This window comes from Panicum virgatum, chromosome 6N, assembly GCF_016808335.1.
Source record: "Panicum virgatum strain AP13 chromosome 6N, P.virgatum_v5, whole genome shotgun sequence".
Taxonomy (NCBI): Eukaryota; Viridiplantae; Streptophyta; class Magnoliopsida; order Poales; family Poaceae; genus Panicum; species Panicum virgatum.
Window position 1 is genome coordinate 12292977 of NC_053150.1, and position 19222 is coordinate 12312198.

Consider the following 19222-nt stretch of genomic DNA (forward strand, 5'->3'; position numbering starts at 1 on the left):
GCGAGGTGGAAAGCGCGGTGCCCGCCCGGCGCGTGTGGCGACGCCCCGTCGTCCCGTTTGACCCGGCCATTGGTGGCATCGGCATGGACGCCGCCGCTCCGCCGGCCATGCCGCGGCTGCACGGGCCACAGGGTCTCCTCGCGTCAGAGTTACAGGAAGGGCACTGACCAGAGGAAGCCGTAGGCCCATGGCATCGTCACGCCGTGGCATGTCAGCTCAATAGCATGGCTATTCACACGGCAAGCAGAAGCACGCATAGCCGCCTCCTGCATCCAGTCTTCCAGTCCAGCAGGCCAATGGGACTATGGGAGGGATGGCCGCTGCCAGACTTTGAGTACTACCAGGGACGTTCTCTCCTAGAAGGTGCGGAACACATTCAATTGTTCGGCAGCTCCAGCAGCTTCCAGCTCAACAGTGCTTTTCTTTTACACCACTCCAGTATCAGCTTCCAGCCACCAACCAACCAACAATATTTTTCTTTCACACCACTCCAGCCACTAGCTCCAGCTCCAGCCCAGCGAACAGAGTGATTATTGGACGACGTGTACAGGACACTCGTCGAGACAGGAAACTTTCCCAACCTGCTGTGCTTAGATTAATTTCAATATGTTGTGTATACCAGCTTTAGATTATGCTAGTATACAATACGTGTGAGAACCATCGGCATGGAGGAGTTGTTCACCCGGCAGCGCCGTACCGTGCCGCAAGCAGCCAAGCAGGCAGGCAGATGTGGTCATGTCCAGCCGAGACACACACACACGCTGCATCACGATCGGCAACAGTTACTGCTTCGTGTTCCCCAAGTCCAAAACCGACCATTGACTTGATGGCATGCCACAGCGTCTTGTGCCGTCAGAGGCAGGCCACCTGCCATGCTCGCGGACCACCGTGCGGAGGAGAGGAAATGGGCGAGCACTAGTGCAGGCCGACAGAACGTCGAGTCGAGGGTCGAGACACACACGCTGCTTCCCGGGAAGGAGCGAGCGAGCATTTCTCGAGGATGGCCGCTGCTGCCAGCTGCCTTTAGCAGAAGGAGCAGTGGATAAGCCCTTGTTTAATTGCAAAATTCAAAATTCCAAATCTATCATGTCAAAAGAGAATTTTACATGCATGAAGTATTAAATCTAGATGAAATAAAAAAACGAATTGCATAGTTTCCTTGTAAATTACGAGACGAATCTAATGAGTCTAATTAGATTATGATTAGATACTAAATTGCTACAGTACATATACTCTAATAGCATGTCAGCTCAATAGCATGGCTATTCACACGGCAAGCAGAAGCACGCATAGCCGCCTCCTGCATCCAGTCTTCCAGTCCAGCAGGCCAATGGGACTATGGGAGGGATGGCCGCTGCCAGACTTGAGTACTACCAGGGACGTTCTCTCCTAGAAGGTGCGGAACACATTATTGGACGACGTGTACAGGACACTCGTCGAGACAGGAAACTTTCCCTACCTGCTGTGCTTAGATTAATTTCAACATGTTGTGTATATCAGCTTTAGATTATGCTAGTATACAATACGTGTGTGTCCTGCAATGCAAACAGAGAACCATCGGCATGGAGGAGTTGTTCACCCGGCAGCGCCTTACCGTGCCGCAAGCAGCCGAGCAGATGTCGAAAACTCTATTTTGGATGAGGTCGAACTGGATTCAAATGATTTTGAAATCTCAGAGCGCGACGCCCCATCCATATAACCGTGCGTGGACGGAGAGAACACAATCCGAGTACAGAACGTACCCCATACGTATCTGACAAAAAGTGTGTACATGATTGGATATAAATCAGGGCATATTATGCTGGGCACACATCTCGGTACCTAATTCAACGTTCAGGATACCATCTACCGTGGTACCCTGTAACTGTAAATCTTCATTCAGCAGATGTGGTCACGTCCAGTCGAGACACACACGCTGCTTCACGATCGGCAACTGGCAACAGGTACTGCTTCGTGTTCCCCGCTTCCAAAACCGACCATTGACTTGATGGCATGCCACAGCGTCTTGTCCCGTCAGAGGCAGGCCACCTGCCATGCTCGCGGCTCACAGACTCGACCACCGTGCGGAGGAGAGGAAATGGGCGAGCACTAGTGCAGGCCGACAGAACGTCGAGTCGAGAGTCGAGACGCACACGCTGCTTCCCGGGAAGGAGCGAGCGAGCATTTCTCGAGGATGGCCGCCGCTGCCAGCTGCCTTTAGTAGAAGGAGCAGTGGATAAGCTTTAGTTGCAAAATTCCAAATTCCAAATTTATCACATCGAAAGAGAATCTTACATGCACAAAGTATTAAATTTAGATGAAATAAAAAACGAATTACATAATTTGCTTGTAAATTCCAAATCTATCACATCGAAAGAGAATCTGAACCTGCTGACAGCCAAACAGGGAACCATGGGTACAAGTGGGACAGCTAGGTAACATGTTTTTTTACTCCGGCTGTGTTTTTCCCAACTCCTCAAAATTTTCTAAACTTTCCATCACATCGAAATCACATCGAAACATTAAATATAGCAAATGACTTATGCATGAAGTACTAAATGTAGGTAAATAAAAAAACTAATTGCATAGTTTTGATGTATGTTGCGAGACGAATCTTTTGAGCCTAGTTAGCCTATGGTAAAATAATATTTACCACATAATGTAGTTAAAAAATATAACTAATTGCACAGTTTGGTTGTAAATGACGAGACGAATCTTTTGAGACTAATTACTCCATGGTTGGACAATAGTTGCCAAATAAAACCGAAAAGTACTACAACAATTTTTTCGCAAACTAAACACACCCACAGTGATTTTCGTAAACAATTTTCGCATGCTTTTTGCAACACACAGCTTCCGTGGTCTTGGCGGCTTCACCATATAGCGGCCGGCCGGGTTGGGTCGTCGCCTCGCCGCCTGCGGCCCAGCGCTCAGTCTACTGTGTTTGTCACTTTGTGTTGACGCTGTTTGGACGGTGGCTTCCGGAGGGGCCGACGACGACGATCATTGGATTCGTTTCCTGAACCATGCACGATTGTTTCCCGTGTACAGTAACCTACGTGAACAGGAGAGTTTCAGCACACAGGGCTATGGCCCATGCTCACTGGAATGCCCACGGTTTAGAACAAAATTTTGGCGCAATCATGTAAACCAATTCCTCACGCAGAAATTTTACATATTGGCCAGCTAATTGATAACAATGCATTACAAACCACAGTGAAACCCCAGCTCCTTGTGTTACCATGATCATGATTGCGGCTTCTTGGAAAACCGCTGCAAGGCTTTTGGGAGTTCCACCCCTTCGCCTATCCGCTGCTTCTTGTCAGGTCGTCCTTCGACCTCCTTTGATTGCTCCAAGAAGGGCCTCTTGGCTCTGAAAACATCCTCCTCTTTCTTCTTGGCCCGCTTGCTGGGCTTGCTCCTGCCCTTTGTCTTCTTGTGCTCAGTGTTCTTCGTGGCCTCAATAGCCTCTTCCATCTCTTCCTCAATCTCCTTCTTGGTCTTCTTCTCTTTCTTCTTCGGAGCTCTGACAGTGGCTATAAAATTTGGATTAAGCATGATAGTGTCCGGCGGGAGCTTGTCGAGGAGAGCATGAATTTCCTTCTCCCGCTTCTGCTTGGTAGTCTCCATGGGATTGTCAATAAAGGTATCAAAGTTCGGTTCACCGGATCCTGGAACAAGGATGGACGAAAGGCCCATCGAGTGCCCAATCCCCAGAATATCTTCGTAGGGCCGGAACAAAACTTTCCCAAACTGATAGCCCTTCATCATTCTGTGCTTCATGTAAAGCCTATAATCATGCCCACCGAAATCCCTGTAGATCTCTACTTGAGATCCATTGCTGCAGGCCAATAGACCCTTCTGGCTGAAATCCAAGGATTGAGCAGGCGCTGCATACGACTTTATAACCTCATACTTTCTCAGGTCCCAGATTTTTATCTTGCTGTCAACACCTGCTGTTGCCATAAGATGGCCACCCCTGTCGAAGTCAACACCTGCTGTTGCCATAAGATGGCCACCCCTGTCGAATGCAACAGCAGTCACAGGGCCATGATGGCACAGCATGGTGACCAGTGGTTTCACACTTGTTGGCTTCCACATGGTAACTTTGCCATCAGCATGTCCGAGGCCTATGACAGCATTATAGGGATTGACCCGCATAACATCAGTTCGCCCCAGACCTGTCCTGTAATTTGCAATCATCTCACCAGTGCTTACATCTTGGTAGTGGAGCTGCCCAAAGCTGTTTATTGAAGCCAAGAGAAAGTGTTTAGGCAGAAACTGGAGTTTCAACGCTTTGCCATGTTCCTGTCAATGCAGGAGAAAAAAAATGATCAGACTAGCAAAAGAATACACCTTCGCTGAGTTATGAAGACTACACATTGAGGAAAGACCAAATGATAAACATCAATCAAAATCTATGTTGCCAAACTGATTTCATACTGGTTGCAAAACAGCATCATATCCGAAGGAATTCAATCTAATAAGTTCATCTGAAGGGCCAATGGGATTTGAAAGGAAAACAAAAAGGTATTGAGTTGATAAAGTGACATAATCTCCTGGATGCAGGGTATTTTTACCACTGAACATTCACTATAAGTCGAACCCACAAGTGGACCATAGCCACATGTGAATCTCACAGAGAATGATACATATTTTCCAAGAGCACGTGATCTGCAGTGCAGTTAATTTTCCCAGCAATATTGAATATAGAAGCGTGCATATGTTAATAATCAATGAGCATATACTTCACAATTAGCTCAGGTGCCATATTTTCTGTTCAGTGGGATCATCATAATGATATGAACATAGAAAATAGGAATGTTTACATTCTTTTCTAATTTTTTCTACAATTTTCCCAACAAGCAAGTGAAAAAATCAAAATGTAAATAACAATACCACAGAACTTTCAACAACATTCTCCAAGAAAAGAAATTCCCGGTGCTTTACCTTCAGACAATGGATTTCCACACCATGTTGATTATATATGTAAGGGTACCTGTTTCAAAATATTCCTATGAGTAACTATGGAATGCTAAACAGTATAACACAGGAAACAAAGATCAACAGCCTTATACAACTGCCACAACAAATAAAGTATTGACGAAGCATATACACTTAGCTTGATCTAGTCTAGTATAAATATTTTGATGCACAGAATCATTAAATGCCTCTGTAAAGCAATCACGAACGGTTGCAGACAAGTAATTCAAAGCAGTCAGAGCTCCAAACTCGGAGGGCAATTCTCAGCTGCTCCTACCTCATGTCATTAATATTCAGATTATGTACAGAAGTCTAATGTGCTGCAAGAAATAGGCTTATTGTTCACAAATGCTATTCGCATGCTATAATTTGCCCCAGGATATCATTAATATTCAGATTATGTACAAGAAGTCTAATGTGCTCCCAGAAATAGGCTCATTGTTCACAAATGTTGTTTGCATGAGATAATGACTCAGGAAAATGCAGAATTTTGAATAATTTTATAGCCTAGTTCATCGATAAATACTCTAGTTACTATGCACCCTGGAGAGGCCCCTCTCAGCGCTTCACCCCCCCTCCCCCCGATCGACACGTGCACGGCAGGGGGAAAACTGACGCATCTGCTCATCTGCTCATTATGTAAGAATGCCACATCGTGAACAGTTGAAGCAAAGTCAAAAACTTACTTTTTTTGAGCGACTGCATACATCTGCTCATTATGTAAGAATGCCACATCGTGAACAGTTTCCCTCACCTGAAGAAATTAAAAAAAAAAGATCAGAGAGTGTAATGCATGAAGCACATTAAAAAGAAAAGAGACATCTAGCAACAGTTGTGATTATTAAAAGCAGGTGGAAGTACCAAAATGTGTGGCATGGATGCCATTAGCCTAAGGCTGCCAAACATAGCTCCCACATAAAAAGACAAATGATAAAATAGAGGAATAGCCTCATATAACCTCCTACTGTTCTAAGAAAATGAAAAACCTAGACTATGATAATCAATAAGAAGTTGGTCCAAACTTAGCTGCAACAAATCAAAGTATATGAAACGAACAAAAAATAAACCATAATATATATAAATGTAAGCTACTAATTGCATCACATGTAGAACTTGCAGCTTGAATCTTGATAACTCTTTAAAGTTGCCCAGTTAATTGTTCATCCAGCAGACAGGAATGATGGTTTAGTGCTTACTAAGTTACCAGTGTGATAAATGGGAGCTTGACAAGCATAACTATTGTAACACCACCTTGATACTCAGATATGACTCAACCTCCATATCCATCCATCCCCCACCCTCCCTCCCAGGTGGTACCACTATCGAGCTAAGAAAGGAAGCAAGGACAGAGTGTTACGAGAGAGAAGGGAGCAATGGCGGTGTAGAATTGATCTTGTCAGGCCAAGGGAGGCTGCATCATGGATGTGACAAGGGAGAGGAAGGGATATGGACTGGCTGATGGGCTGCTGTTATTTTGCTATGGTGTGAGCAGGCCAGCATATGTTTTTTTTTGGCCTGTAGAGGACAACAGAAAGAAATTCAGAATAACTTTGACTAACTGGGTCAAGATCCTTGATCTAGTTGCATTTGCATCTATCAAGTTCATATATCGTGCAACAAGGTGCTAGTGACTCCAATATAAACTATAAGTTCTTTGACCTCCACCTTCGCACAACCAAAAAGATTGAATTTCCTCGTCAAAATTATGACAACATAAAAAATTGCCATTTCTAGGATACTTTATCTTTTGCTCCTATCACTCATTATAGTTTTAGTCTTTCTCTAGCAACATTCCCACACTAAAAGAAAAAATAACTCTTCCAAAGTAGCAGAACAAGAACATGAACTAAACAAGGGGAAGTTTAAATGCTTCAATAGTAAAAAAATTGACCTGAAATTCCTTGATCAGATCCATATTCAGCATATCCATCATAGCAAGATGGCCTTTTCGTCCACCTACTAGCATGTAGCGGCCATTTGATGTGTATTCAATAGTATAAGGACCAAGTACTGCACAAAACGAGAGCCAGCAATCCATAGTCCTCAGTGATCATAATCACAAAAGTTAATAGTAAGGAAAGCACGGATTTCTGGATCAACCAAAATTGCACTGGACATGCATGTAGGATTTGGCACAGTATTTTGTAGAAGTATCAGCGAACCTAAATACAAATATTCGGGGATTCTACAGGATCATATAAGATCAACAAGGCAATAATATCAAACAGTTAGCAACTGACTTGATAAGAGCAACAGGCAAATTATGTTGACAGAAATTCATAGAACACTAAAATCGGTTAACAGGTTTACCAGGTAAGATCATATCAAATGGTTTTCTTGAACTCAAAATATCCACCTCCTTCACAATCGATTCTTGTGGAAATCTATATGTCTTCTCCAAATTGTCAGGCTCTAAGAAACCCTCCTCACTAGGCATAAGCCACTGCAAATGGAGTAACAGAAATCAGAAAAAGACAAATTTTGAAATAAACAACAGCTAATTCAAGAGTATACCCATCAAAAATGAAGATTATGAGCATAGCAAGTCAAATAAGGAATTAAAATCACACTTCATTGCTATTGCAACAAACAAATTGAAGTTATGCAAGAGAGTCCCTAGAACTTGATTCACAATGATAGTCATTTGGTGTGACAATTGGCTAAGAGCTAGGAGCTGATCTAACTCTAAGCCAACAAAAATTGTGCTCCAAAGCAAGTATGTTTTAAGCTTAGCAAGAGTACTTTCAGGCCAATGTATAGAAAACCACAAATCCTGAGGCTTTGTCCTTTTTTCCAGTAATGTTTCAGTGGCTCATATAATACTTAGAATGATAACCCTGTATGTGCAGCTACTCACTTCATCAGTTCATCCAAACTGGATTCCTTTGAAGCAGCTAAACATCAGTTGGGTGGTACAAAAACAAACTATAACAAATCACAGGTTTTCAATATCATACTCACTTGTCTCATCCAACTAATGCTCATAACGACGCCTAAGATTTCTAGTGAGACACCAACTTGCATATTTTGCAATCCAAGTATAATTTTGTAGACATTTTTGCAGAAAATCCACAAACATGCAAGGAAAAAGGGCTACCTTTTCAGCTTTTGCAGCAGCTTTTGCAGACTGTCCATAGAGCTTCTCTTTTACAGCGAGCTGGCCTTTCAACTTCTTGTCCCTCAGCGCCTATGGAGCCATTCCAAAACCAGACAAGTCAATGTGCAGTTTCAAGAGGAGCAATAGTAGTAGCATAGCTGGCTGACAAATTCACGCTAAAGTAGCATGATTAGCACTTGTAACATGTAAGAGCACCATAATGGATTACCTTCAGGTCAGCACCCTTCCCCCGCGAATACTTCTCCACCTTCATCTCCAGCTCGTCATCGGCATCCTGCTAGCGCCATCGGTGCAGCGAATGACAGAGAAGCATAAGACGACCGCATGAATGGGGAGAAACTAAGCAGCACGGATACAAATATGCGTATCAGTATTGGAAGGATACGGATACGCGGATACGACAATTTATCAGAAAACAAGATATGCGAATACATTTTACTACTTTTTAAATAAAATAAACAATAATGCAACACACATAAATAGCAAGCAACATTGGAGCCGTGGTGTCGGTCATGGCCTCAGAACCTATGCCACCACCACTAGTGCTAGCACTGGCACTGCTCAAGCTGTCATCTACCCCTCAAGAAATCAAGAACAAGCCTCTGGATCGGAATGGGAAGGATGAAATCAAAGAGGAAAAGAAATGGGCAGGAAAAAAATAATAATTCAGAAGAACACGCTGAGATTGCCGAAGAGTGCTGTGCTGGAGGTGGTGGCTCGTCGTGGGCGGGCGGACGGCCGGCGGCGGCGGCCGCGCAGCGCTCGTGCTGCTGCGACGGTGGTCGGCGCTCCTTGCCGGCGGCTCATCGCCGCCAAGCTGAGGCGCTCATGCGGGCGCCGGCCTGGCTGCTGTGTGTGTGGGGCGTGGCGGCGGAGATGACGCGGGGGAGATTTTTTCCGTTTATCAATAAGCGAATCTCTTAGTTACCTTTTCGGCGTTCACCCGCGCTGGTGCCATGGCGAGGCCGCAACGCAGACGACGGCAGCAGGCCGACAGGGGGTGGAGCGAAGGCGCCCCGGCGTGGCGAGGACCGAGGGGAGACGGAGGTGGGAGGGAGTGGAAGACAGGATCTCAGAGACGGTGCCCCGGCGGCGACGGGGGTGGCCGGGACTCGCGGCGACGGCCGACGCTGGGAGGGAACCGCCAAGCGTGGATTACTTTCTTTTTCTTGACACAAGAAACTTCAGCTTAGATTACTTTCTTGACACATAAAAAATATATCCACTTTCTTTTTCTTGACACAAGAAACTTCAGCTTAGATTACTTTCTTGACACATAAAAAATATAAATCCACATGATAAATCATTCTTTCAGTGCAGATCACGAGTTCTTGAATGAATCTTAAAACAGATTCGCAAAATAATATCCTTTCTATCCTAGCAAGGCATTTCAGCAAATAGTTGGGGCACAGAACGGAAGAGGATAGGACCTGAAGGAGCTCCCGTTCCAGAACGTGCGGGTTGCAGGCGCATTGCCCTCGCTGGGCGGTGGATCGGGAACCAGAGGAGCAGGAGCCCGTTGTAGGAGCTGAAGACATGAATGTCGCCGACGCCGCCATGCAGTGGGTTCCCGGGTTAGGGCTGTGCTGGGATGAAGGGGAGGTCCCGGCAGCGTTCTGCGAGGCGAGGCTGCGGAGGAAGCCGTGGTCCGCGGTGAGGTCGACCCACCGCCTGCACACGAGCTGCGCGCGGGCTAACTGGCGGAGAGGGAGGCGGATGAGGACGGAGCGCGTGCTACGTGTGCGTGGCGTGCGGCGCCCTCACCCCCCTGCAAGCAGCTAGGAAGGAGGGGCAGCGGTGGGGTGTGGCGGATGCGGAGGGGCGACGGGATACGAGGAGGGATGCGAGGGAGAGAGGGGAAGGGGATGGGATGCGTAGGATTTGCTGGCACATTTATACATTTACGGATTGATTTGAGATGTTGAATCGGAGATGGACGGCCAAGAGAAGTTGTGCTATAATGAAAAACAGATCTAGCTAGTGTTTCGGCCCATTTAATATTTTTCTTTTTATTGTATAATTATGAAGTAACATATAAAATAATTATCTTCTATACACTAACATATTTTATAAATATAATAGACTACATATAAGTTGTCATTTAGAAGTTTTGATAATTTTCAAACTCATTTACTATTTTCAATGGTTTAAATGAATTTTTGCATGTTTATTGAAAGTAATTACAGTTTGAACTATGTGTACCCCAAAAAGATACAAAAAAAATTGTAGAAAAATTACATTTAGACTCATATGTTCCATTGTGGCCCCTGTATCAGAGATGGATGAAAATTTCAATTGTTTTCTAGGGATAATTCAAACTTCTTTCTCCGAATTACAATATCCAAATCTAGTAAACAAATTCTATAAATTGATATGACAGCATATTTTTGGTTTATAAGCTTTTCATAAATAGCAGGTGCATATAATTGATAAAAATGTAGCAACATCATGTCTTTATTACCATGAATACTTTTGCAAATTTAAATAATAAAGCTATGGAGCCTATTTGAGGTCTCCAAAAATGTCGTTGGAAGAGAAATCCACGAGCGTGTTGTCGATGTCTCGAGAGTCTTCTTCATTTGGCAGAGTCTTGGTGTTGCTCTGTCCCGCTCCTTGAGGGATGGGGTCCATATTTTCAGTCTCTAGCACTTGAGAAACAAAATGTGCTTCATGCTTCTGGGTGTTCTGTGTATGACCCATGAACTTCATGTATAGTTCAACAAGATGCTTAGGAGTCCACACATCTTAGTAACATGATTGTAGCAACCACATATGTAGCAGGCGGTCTTGTTGCCATTATCATTTTTGTTCTTAGAAATGTCTTCCCCTTTTGTACGTTCACACGTGGCTTGTTGGCTCTCTTGCGTGTTATGTGTAGAAAGTATTGTTCCCATTGTGAACAGTAATAGGGTTCAGATATTAGGAAAGATTAGATTAGATTGCTTTGCTATTTCTTTAAATTTAGAGATTGGTTTCTTAAGGGTTAAGTCAACCCATCTATATAATGATGGGATTATATCTCTTTTAGGAAAGCAATGGAGAAAGAACAAATAATCCAAATCCCCCAAATACTCTAGTCTCCCTCCACGCCGACTTTGCCTGGCCATTTTTCTGGCAATGGTTATCCTCCCAGTCCCCCAAATGAACTAAGGTTCATAACATGCGTTTGCCCTTGCCTGAGGAATTTCCAGATTGTGTGTTCGTGTTGGAACTATTCTTCTTCGCATTTACATGTACTTCAGGCAGTGGTGCAGTGCCTAATGGGCGCTGGTTTGAGTTCCACACAGTGAGCTCATGGCTCTTTTCTCCCTGTTTCAATGTTTGAATGAGCGAAGAATATTATGTGAAATTCTTCTCACGGTATTGTTGAGTAATTATCCTTTCTGACGGGAGCACTATAGACAAAGTCTTCTCAATTTTCTCCGCTTCAGAAGGTTCTTTCTTACAAAATCGGAGCTTAGATCATATCTTATGAACAACATGGTTGAACTCGTCTACAGTTTTGAAATCCTATAAGCGTAAGTGGTTCCACTCATGCATTGCCTCAGGGAGGATAATAGCTTTGTGCTGTTCATATCGATTTTTCAGAGCTGTCCATAAAGCACGTGGATCCTCCTCATACATGTACTCCATTTCAAATCCGGATGGATATGATTCCTCATCACTTTTAAGGCGGAGTAATTGGACATGCTTGAGGGAGTAACTATCCCAGCTGCTATTTCATCTATACAACTGTATAGTCCAAGTGTCGATAGATTCACTTTGAGATCTATCGCCCAAGAAGGGAAATTGGAACCATCAAGAGCGAGGATATCAAATTCTTTGGTTGCCATCTCACCTACATTGTGATAGCGAATTTTTTTGAAAAATTATGGCATATTTATGCAATTTTTTGAATTCAAGATGAACTCGAACAATAAATTAAATTTCCTTCACTTTGGGTAGAAATTTCGAGTAGGAGGGATTATCGCAATGCTGGGGCATACGTAAATCCAAATGTTCTCAAACTTCAAAGAATTGTTCCAATTTAGAAGGAATAATTGCATTGAATAAATAAAGTAGAGCGTGGAAATTAAATTTGCATAGTACTTGTAATATTAAAGGACATGGGAATGCATAAAGTGCTGAAATGAACACATATATGAAAAACAGAGAATTATAGGGTGCTAAAAGCAAATATATTGTCTTTGATTATTTGCAGAATGTAAATTGTTCAAAGTCTAGGGACTAGAATGTAAAATTTGCTGAATTTAAATTTTGAAAAAAATAAATAAAGATAACTAGGCTGTGGGCCAAGACAATCTCGATTTTGGCCAACCGCCTCTTTGGGTCTAGGCAACAGGGGGCGGTAGTGGGCCGGCGCGGCCCATTGGATGGGTGTGGCCCAACCTAGAAGGCCTGGCTTGGGAGGCAGTTAGGGTTAAACCCTAACCCACTCCTACTGCTGCAGCGCCTATCCGCCGGCGACGCGCCGCTGCGCAGTCGCCACCGCCGCGTTAAGGCGTCGTTGTCGCACCGCTGCGCCGCCGTCGCGCCGGTCCGCCGCCGCGGCACTGATGTGCCGCCCCGCACTCCTACGTCGCCGCCTGCCACCGCCCATCCCCGTCTCCCTCGCCCGTGTTCAGGCCTCCCCCTCACCTAAGGGTAGGGGCGTCGGGCCGCGCCACCGCCGCTCATCTTGGTCGGGACGTGCCCGGTCTTGATGATGCGGCGGAGGCCAGGGCGCGCGTTGGCCGCCGTGGCTGCGGTCGGGCAGCCAGGACGCACAAGAGCCGGTGGTGGAGGTGCAGGTGCAAGCTAGGGCTCGGTGAGGATAGGCGGTGTCGCTGCGGCCATGTTGTTAGAGCTGCCCACAGCCATGTTGATGGGCGTGGTCGGAGTTGGAGAGTTCGGCGGTGTTGCCGGAGTGTACTCCGTTGAAGGAGCACTGTCGTCGCTATAAGCATAGGTGGACCAGCCATGGTGAGGACAGAATGACGTCACCATGACAGACCCCTCCTGCGGATGCCCGTTGGGCGTTGGGCATCTCTGGAGTTCCGCAATGAGTCGCGAAAGTGCTGGAGTCACTGCTTTCGGTGCGAGCAGTCCTTCGGGCAGCGGCGTTGATGTCATAGCATCCTCCTCCACGGCTGAAGAAGCCAGAGGGAGGAAAACAGGGGCCACGGCCCCTGCCGCGTCGAGGACGGCACACCGGAGCCCGAAGAAGCTCGACGAGCTGCTGGCGCATGAGGCGACGCAGATAGCGAGCACAGATGTTGCGAGGAAGAGAAGAACCAACATCAAGGGATATCGGCATATGGTGAGCTATCTTACCCTTCAAATCGGTGAACTATTTACTCCTTTCTCTCTTGCTCAGTGTGTAGAGGTGAGGATAATGTGTTAGATTAAAAATTGTAGAGACAATTGGATGGTGACAATAGCTGATCTCTTATATCAGATATCAAGGTTACATATATAGAGGGAATTACAGGATTGATGTTATAGATAACATTAGTGCTATCTTTTAGTTCTCTCTCACATCAATAAGGCTCATTCATGTGAAAGAAAAGATAATCTCGAAATTGGTGTTAACGTATGGCTGCCTATCTTGGCTTGCCCACGGTTGCATGTTTATTATATAGGGAAGAGTCCCAAAACAATACAGGAATTAGATTACAACTTGGAGTGCAAGACAAGATTAGTCCTGCTATCTATCTATACATATGATCTATCTTAATTAGAGTCCAGGACCTTCTTGCTTAGCAATCCGACTGCCTAAAGGCAGAACACATCTATAGACGTGATACATCAGAACACCTTACACAAACAATGCGCAAGGCTTAGGGAAACAATAATTCTAACAGCCTCTCTCAATCTCAACCGGGCTTTCTGCAGAGGTTAAGATTGTTCTTGAATGCTTCAAACTCTCTTGCTGGCAAGGACTTTGTAAATCCATCAGCTAACTGATCCTTGGATGCTATAAAGCCGAATCTATAACTGTTTTCTTGCAACTCGTTCTCGAACAAAATGGAAATCAATCTCTATATGCTTAGCTCTAGCATGAAAAACAGGATTAGCTGACAAATATGTAGCTCCTAAGTTATCACACCACAAACAGGGTGGTTCCTGCAGTTTTATTCCCAGTTCAGCCAACAATGCTTCTAGCCAAACTGTTTCTGCTGTGGCATTTGCCAAAGATTTTTATTCAGCCTCGGTACTTGACCGCGACACAGTCACCTGTTTTCTAGCACTCCACGAAATAAGGTTAGTACCAAAATAAACTGCAATCCTCCGGTAGATCTTCTATCATCTATACTACCTCCCTAGTCTGCATCAGAAAATGTACTAACCAGACTTGAATCAGATTTATTAATTTGAAAACCCACATCAATTGTTCCTTTAATGTATTTCAGTATACGCTTTACCGAACTCCAATGCACTATAGTAGGAGAGTGCAAAAACTGACATACCTTGTTAATTGAAATGGCCAAATTAGGTCTAGTTAAAGTCAAGTACTGAAGAGCTCCAACAATGCTCCTATACTTGGTACTGTCTTCTGTAGATAGCTGTTCTCCATCTTCTCTAGACAACTTCTCAGATGCAGCCAAGGGTGTAGGAGAAGACTTACAATTCTTCATACCAACTCGAGTTAAAATATCCATAGCATATTTTTCCTGTGACAACAGTATGCCTCCCTGAGCTGGTTTGACTTCAATACCAAGAAAATAACTCAGATTTCCCAAATCCTTAAGAATCAGTCCTCAAATCAGCAAGTAGAGCCGAGATAGCTTCTGAAGATGTTACTGTGACTATGATATCATCAACGTAGATCAACATAAAAATCTTTATACCAGACTTGGAATAAATAAAGAGAGATGCATCAGACTTAAAAGCTTTAAAACCCAGACGAATCAATTTTGAGCTCAATCTGGAGTACCAAGCTCTTGGTGCTTGCTTCAAGCCATATATTGCCTTATCCAGTCTACAAACATAGTCAGGAAATCTTTCACTTATAAACCCAGGAGGTTGCTTCATGTAAACCTCTTCCTCAAGAACACTATGGAGAAACGCGTTCTGTACATCTAGCTGTCTTAAACACCAGCCTCTAGAAATTGCTATAGATAGAACAAGTCGAATAGTAGCAATTTTCACTACTGGGCTGAAAGTATCTTCATAGTCAATCCCATACCTTTGCTTGAAGCCTTTTGCTACTAACCTTACTTTATAGCGATCAACACTACCATCTGCTTTTCTCTTTACCTTGTATATCCATTTACAATCAATGAGATTTCTACCAGGAACCGCTGGAACCAGCCGCCATGTCTTGTTCCTGTAGAGAGCCTAATTCTTCTCTCATAGCATTTGTCGAGCGAGCATCTCCAAGTACTTCATGTAGATCTTCAGGTTCACCTGTGGAACAGAAATTTCCATATGGAATAGTGCCATCAGTTCTTTTAAAAGGCTTGATAATACCACTTTGGAGCCGAGTCCAAGGACGAAGAGAGTGATAATCTGTAGGAATCTGTGTAGCTGATTCATTTGAGCTTGACACAGCTGGCCCACCAAAACTGGATGAAGGCAATCTCGCAGGACTTGTACTTGCTGAAGTAGAGGATCTCACTGTAGCAGATGTATCTGCCGCAGCAGAAGCAGTACTTGCAGAAGTAGAGGTTCCAGAGGCAGCGGGTGACCCTGAGATCTGATTGTCAGGAGCAGGGTCCAATAGCTGATCTTCTTCACCATCATCATGGGATTCAACACCCAAATCTGCCATCTGTTCTGGACTTCCTTCGCTGCGTTCCTGTGGAGGCTGCACAGCACTAGCTGCACTTTGAGAGGGATTAGTAATAATTGAATCATAACGGTTTACATCCCCAGTACTATTCAAGAGATGATCAGGTAACAAAAGAATTTCCTTCTGAAGACGAGCACCAGCATTCTCATGCAGCCTTTCAAATGGGAAAATAGATTCATTGAAGACAACATCACTAGAGATATATACATGACCAGTAGATACATCAAGACACTTGAAGCCTTTATGGAGAGAACTGTATCCAAGGAAGACACATTGTTTGGATCTAAAAGCAAGTTTTCTTTTATTGAATGGCCTAAGATTCGGCCAGCAAGCACATCCAAATATGCGAAGAGAAGCATAGTTTGGTTTCTCATGAAGGAGACATTCTACAGGTGTGTTGTAATCAATAACTTTTGTTGGAAGAAGATTGATGAGATAAGTGGCAGTGAGGAAAGCTTCATCCCAAAATTTAGAGGCATAGATGCATTTGCAAGGAGAGCAAGACCGACTTCAACAATATGCCAATGTTTTCTTTCAGCCAAGCCGTTTTGCTGATGGGCATATGGGCATGAAACTCTATGAGCGATGCCTATTTTCTGGAAAAAGGAGTTTAATTTTTCACATTCTCCCCCCTCCCCCAGTCGATTTGCATAGTAGGAATCTTTCGATCAAATTTTCTTTCGACAAAGTTCTGGAAATTGAGAAAGACTTGAAAGACATCAGATTTATTTTTCAACAGATAGATCCAAGTGTATCTACTGAAATCATCAATGAATCTTACATAAAAGGTGTGGCGACCTACTGATTCAGGCGCTGGGCCCCACACATCTGAGTGGATCAATTGAAGAGGAACAGTAGATATATTATTGGACTTTGAATAAGGTAACTGATGACTCTTAGCCCTTCGACAAGGGTCACAAACTGACTCACTATAAATATCAGAGAAGGACAGTTGATTATTCTGAAGAACTCGCTTAACTATCTAAGAGGAGGGATGATCCAACTGACTATGCCATCTAGAGGTAGAGGGTTTGCTGACACTATATGCTGCTCTACTTGGAGTAGTTGCGGCTGCTTGTGGAAGAAGGGGATAAAGACCACCTTCACATCTTCCTTGGTGGATGACCTTCTTCGTTGCCTGATCCTTGATGAGAAAAAAAGTTTGGATGAAACTCAAGATAAATATCATTATCAGATGTTAGGCGATGGACAGAGGCAAGACTTTTATGAGCACTAGGAACATGCAAGATATTATTGAGATGAAGATCTCGTACTGGGGTATGTAAAGATGTATGACCAACATTACTAATTTTTATGGATGGATTCGGATCGGATACGGATGAAATCGGATCCGAATGTCATCTTTTACCACATTTTAATCCGGATACGAATGCGAATGCGGATCTCATCGGATACGAATACAAAACAGATAGTTCGAATCCGGATTCAAATCCGGATACCTTCTCGATTTGAAACATAGTGCTATCACGAGTATAAGTTTATTTTGTCAACAATTTTATAGTAGATCAAAATCATTATACAAGTGGGGAGTAAAGGATTAGAAGATAGTTAATAAAAAAGGAATATAATTATCTATATATAGTTTTTATATTAAATCTATATTACTAATTTTAAAGGTAAAATAAATAAATATTTAAATACTTAATAATTAAGATATATAAAAAAGATTTTATCATTAAATAAATAATTAATTTGACTCATATAAAATAATTTTAATCATGAAATAAATATATTAAATAGTTAAAGTTAATTTTTATATCATTACTAATTTTATTAAATATATTATTAGTTATCTAATTTTCTAAATAATTTAAATAGTGTACAACATTAAGTAATTAGATATAAAAATAAATTTAAGATTGTCTCACTAGTCACTTTTTCTTTGCGGATACGGACGGATACGGATGTGATCGGATATTCCTCGAATACGAATATGGAATCGGATAGAGAAAAGTTCTCAAAGTCGGATTCGTATGCATCCATATGACATCCATATTAAAATCGAATACGAATACAGATATCCATATTTACATTTTAAGCAGATACGAATACGGATAATTCGGATGTTCAGCCATCCGGATCCATCCTTACTAATTTTCATACCTGATCCACTAGCTGTGTGGACTTGATCATTGCCTCCATACTTGTCCCGAACCGTCATCTTCTCTAATTCACTGGTGATGTGATCAGTAGCTCCACTATCAAAATACCAGTTTGTATCCACTCCATACGCAGCTGCTCCAGAGTTGCTTGATCTACTGTCTTGCTGGTAATCTTCATCAAATCTATGCCAACACTCTACTGCGGTGTGATTGGGCTTGCCACAGATCTGACAGCGTTGTTTGGTGTTCTGTCCACCAGGCTTGCCTCCAGTGGATCCTCTGCCACGTCCACCAGAGCCACGGCCACCTCCACGGCCGCGTTGCTGTCCACCACCACGGGAGTTGAAGCCCCCACGGCCTCTAGAGGCAGCATTAGCCGAGGACTGGAACTGCCCGCTACTGTCCTGTTGATCTTGAAGCATCTCAAGCCGTGACTCATAGGTCAGGAGTTGAGAGAAGAGATCACCAATAGAGATGGGATCTGTCCGGCTCAAAACAGAGGAAAAAATGGGGTTGTAATCTGAATCAAGACCGGAAAGAATGAATGATACCAGTTCATCATCATCAACAGGTTTTCCTGCAGCAGCGAGTTCATCTCCTATGGCCCTCATCTTGTTGTAGTAGGCTGTGATGTTCATGCTCCCCTTCTTGAGGCTTGCAAGTTGCATCCGCAGATTGGTCACTCGTGCGCGAGATTTCGCCGAGTACATAGCTTCTAATGCTGCCCATACTTCTGCAGCAGAGCTGAGGGCAGCAACCTGTGCCAACACTTCTTTGGAGAGAGAGTTGACCAGGAATCCGAGTACCTGCTGATCCTTGGCCAGCCAGATCTCATAGGCCGGGTTGGGAACCTGTTCCTTCTTGCCGTCCTTCGTCGTGGCCTCCACTGTCTCCTCCGGCGCCTGGGAAGAGCCATCAAGGATGCTCATCAGGTGAGCACCTCTGATTGGTGGGAGGACTTGCACCTTCCATAGTAGGAAGTTGTCGCGCGTAAGCTTCTCTGATACAGGCAGGCCTGGGTGGGAGCGGCGGAAGAGGTGGCAGCCATGGCGCTAGATGTGTTTGAGGGAGAAGGCTCTGATTACCATTAAAGAAAAGATAATCTCGAAATTGGTGTTAATGTGTGGCTGCCTATCTTGGCTTGCCCACGGTTGCATGTTTATTATATAGGGAAGAGTCCCAGAACAATACAGGAATTAGATTACAACTTGGAGTGCAAGACAAGATTGGTCCTGCTACCTATCT

The 19222-nt window shown here is 43.9% G+C and overlaps 1 protein-coding gene and 1 non-coding gene across 6 annotated transcripts; both read right to left on the reverse strand.

Annotated features, from left to right (window-relative positions):
* Positions 1 to 3051: 3051 nt before the first annotated feature.
* LOC120679098 (probable U3 small nucleolar RNA-associated protein 7) lies at positions 3052 to 9940 on the reverse strand. 5 transcript variants are annotated; one of them, XM_039960606.1, is made up of 9 exons: positions 9511 to 9940; positions 8289 to 8357; positions 8060 to 8149; positions 7273 to 7405; positions 6854 to 6972; positions 5649 to 5716; positions 4930 to 4978; positions 3975 to 4287; positions 3226 to 3932 (listed from the first exon to the last, which is right to left on the reverse strand). In XM_039960606.1, exons 1-9 carry the CDS (start codon positions 9637 to 9639, stop codon positions 3226 to 3228), a joined length of 1677 nt encoding a protein of 558 aa, XP_039816540.1. In that variant the 5' UTR covers positions 9640 to 9940. The 5 variants fall into 5 exon arrangements, with proteins under 5 accessions (XP_039816538.1, XP_039816541.1, XP_039816539.1 ...); XM_039960604.1 differs by having other exon boundaries at positions 3052 to 4287; XM_039960607.1 differs by lacking the exon at positions 9511 to 9940 and adding an exon at positions 9009 to 9504 and having other exon boundaries at positions 3052 to 4287.
* An 8470-nt stretch (positions 9941 to 18410) lies between these two features.
* On the reverse strand, positions 18411 to 18549 carry LOC120680336. Its single transcript, XR_005677606.1, has one exon. It is a non-coding gene; the product is annotated as a small nucleolar RNA Z247 (small nucleolar RNA).
* Between the last annotated feature and the right edge of the window lie 673 nt (positions 18550 to 19222).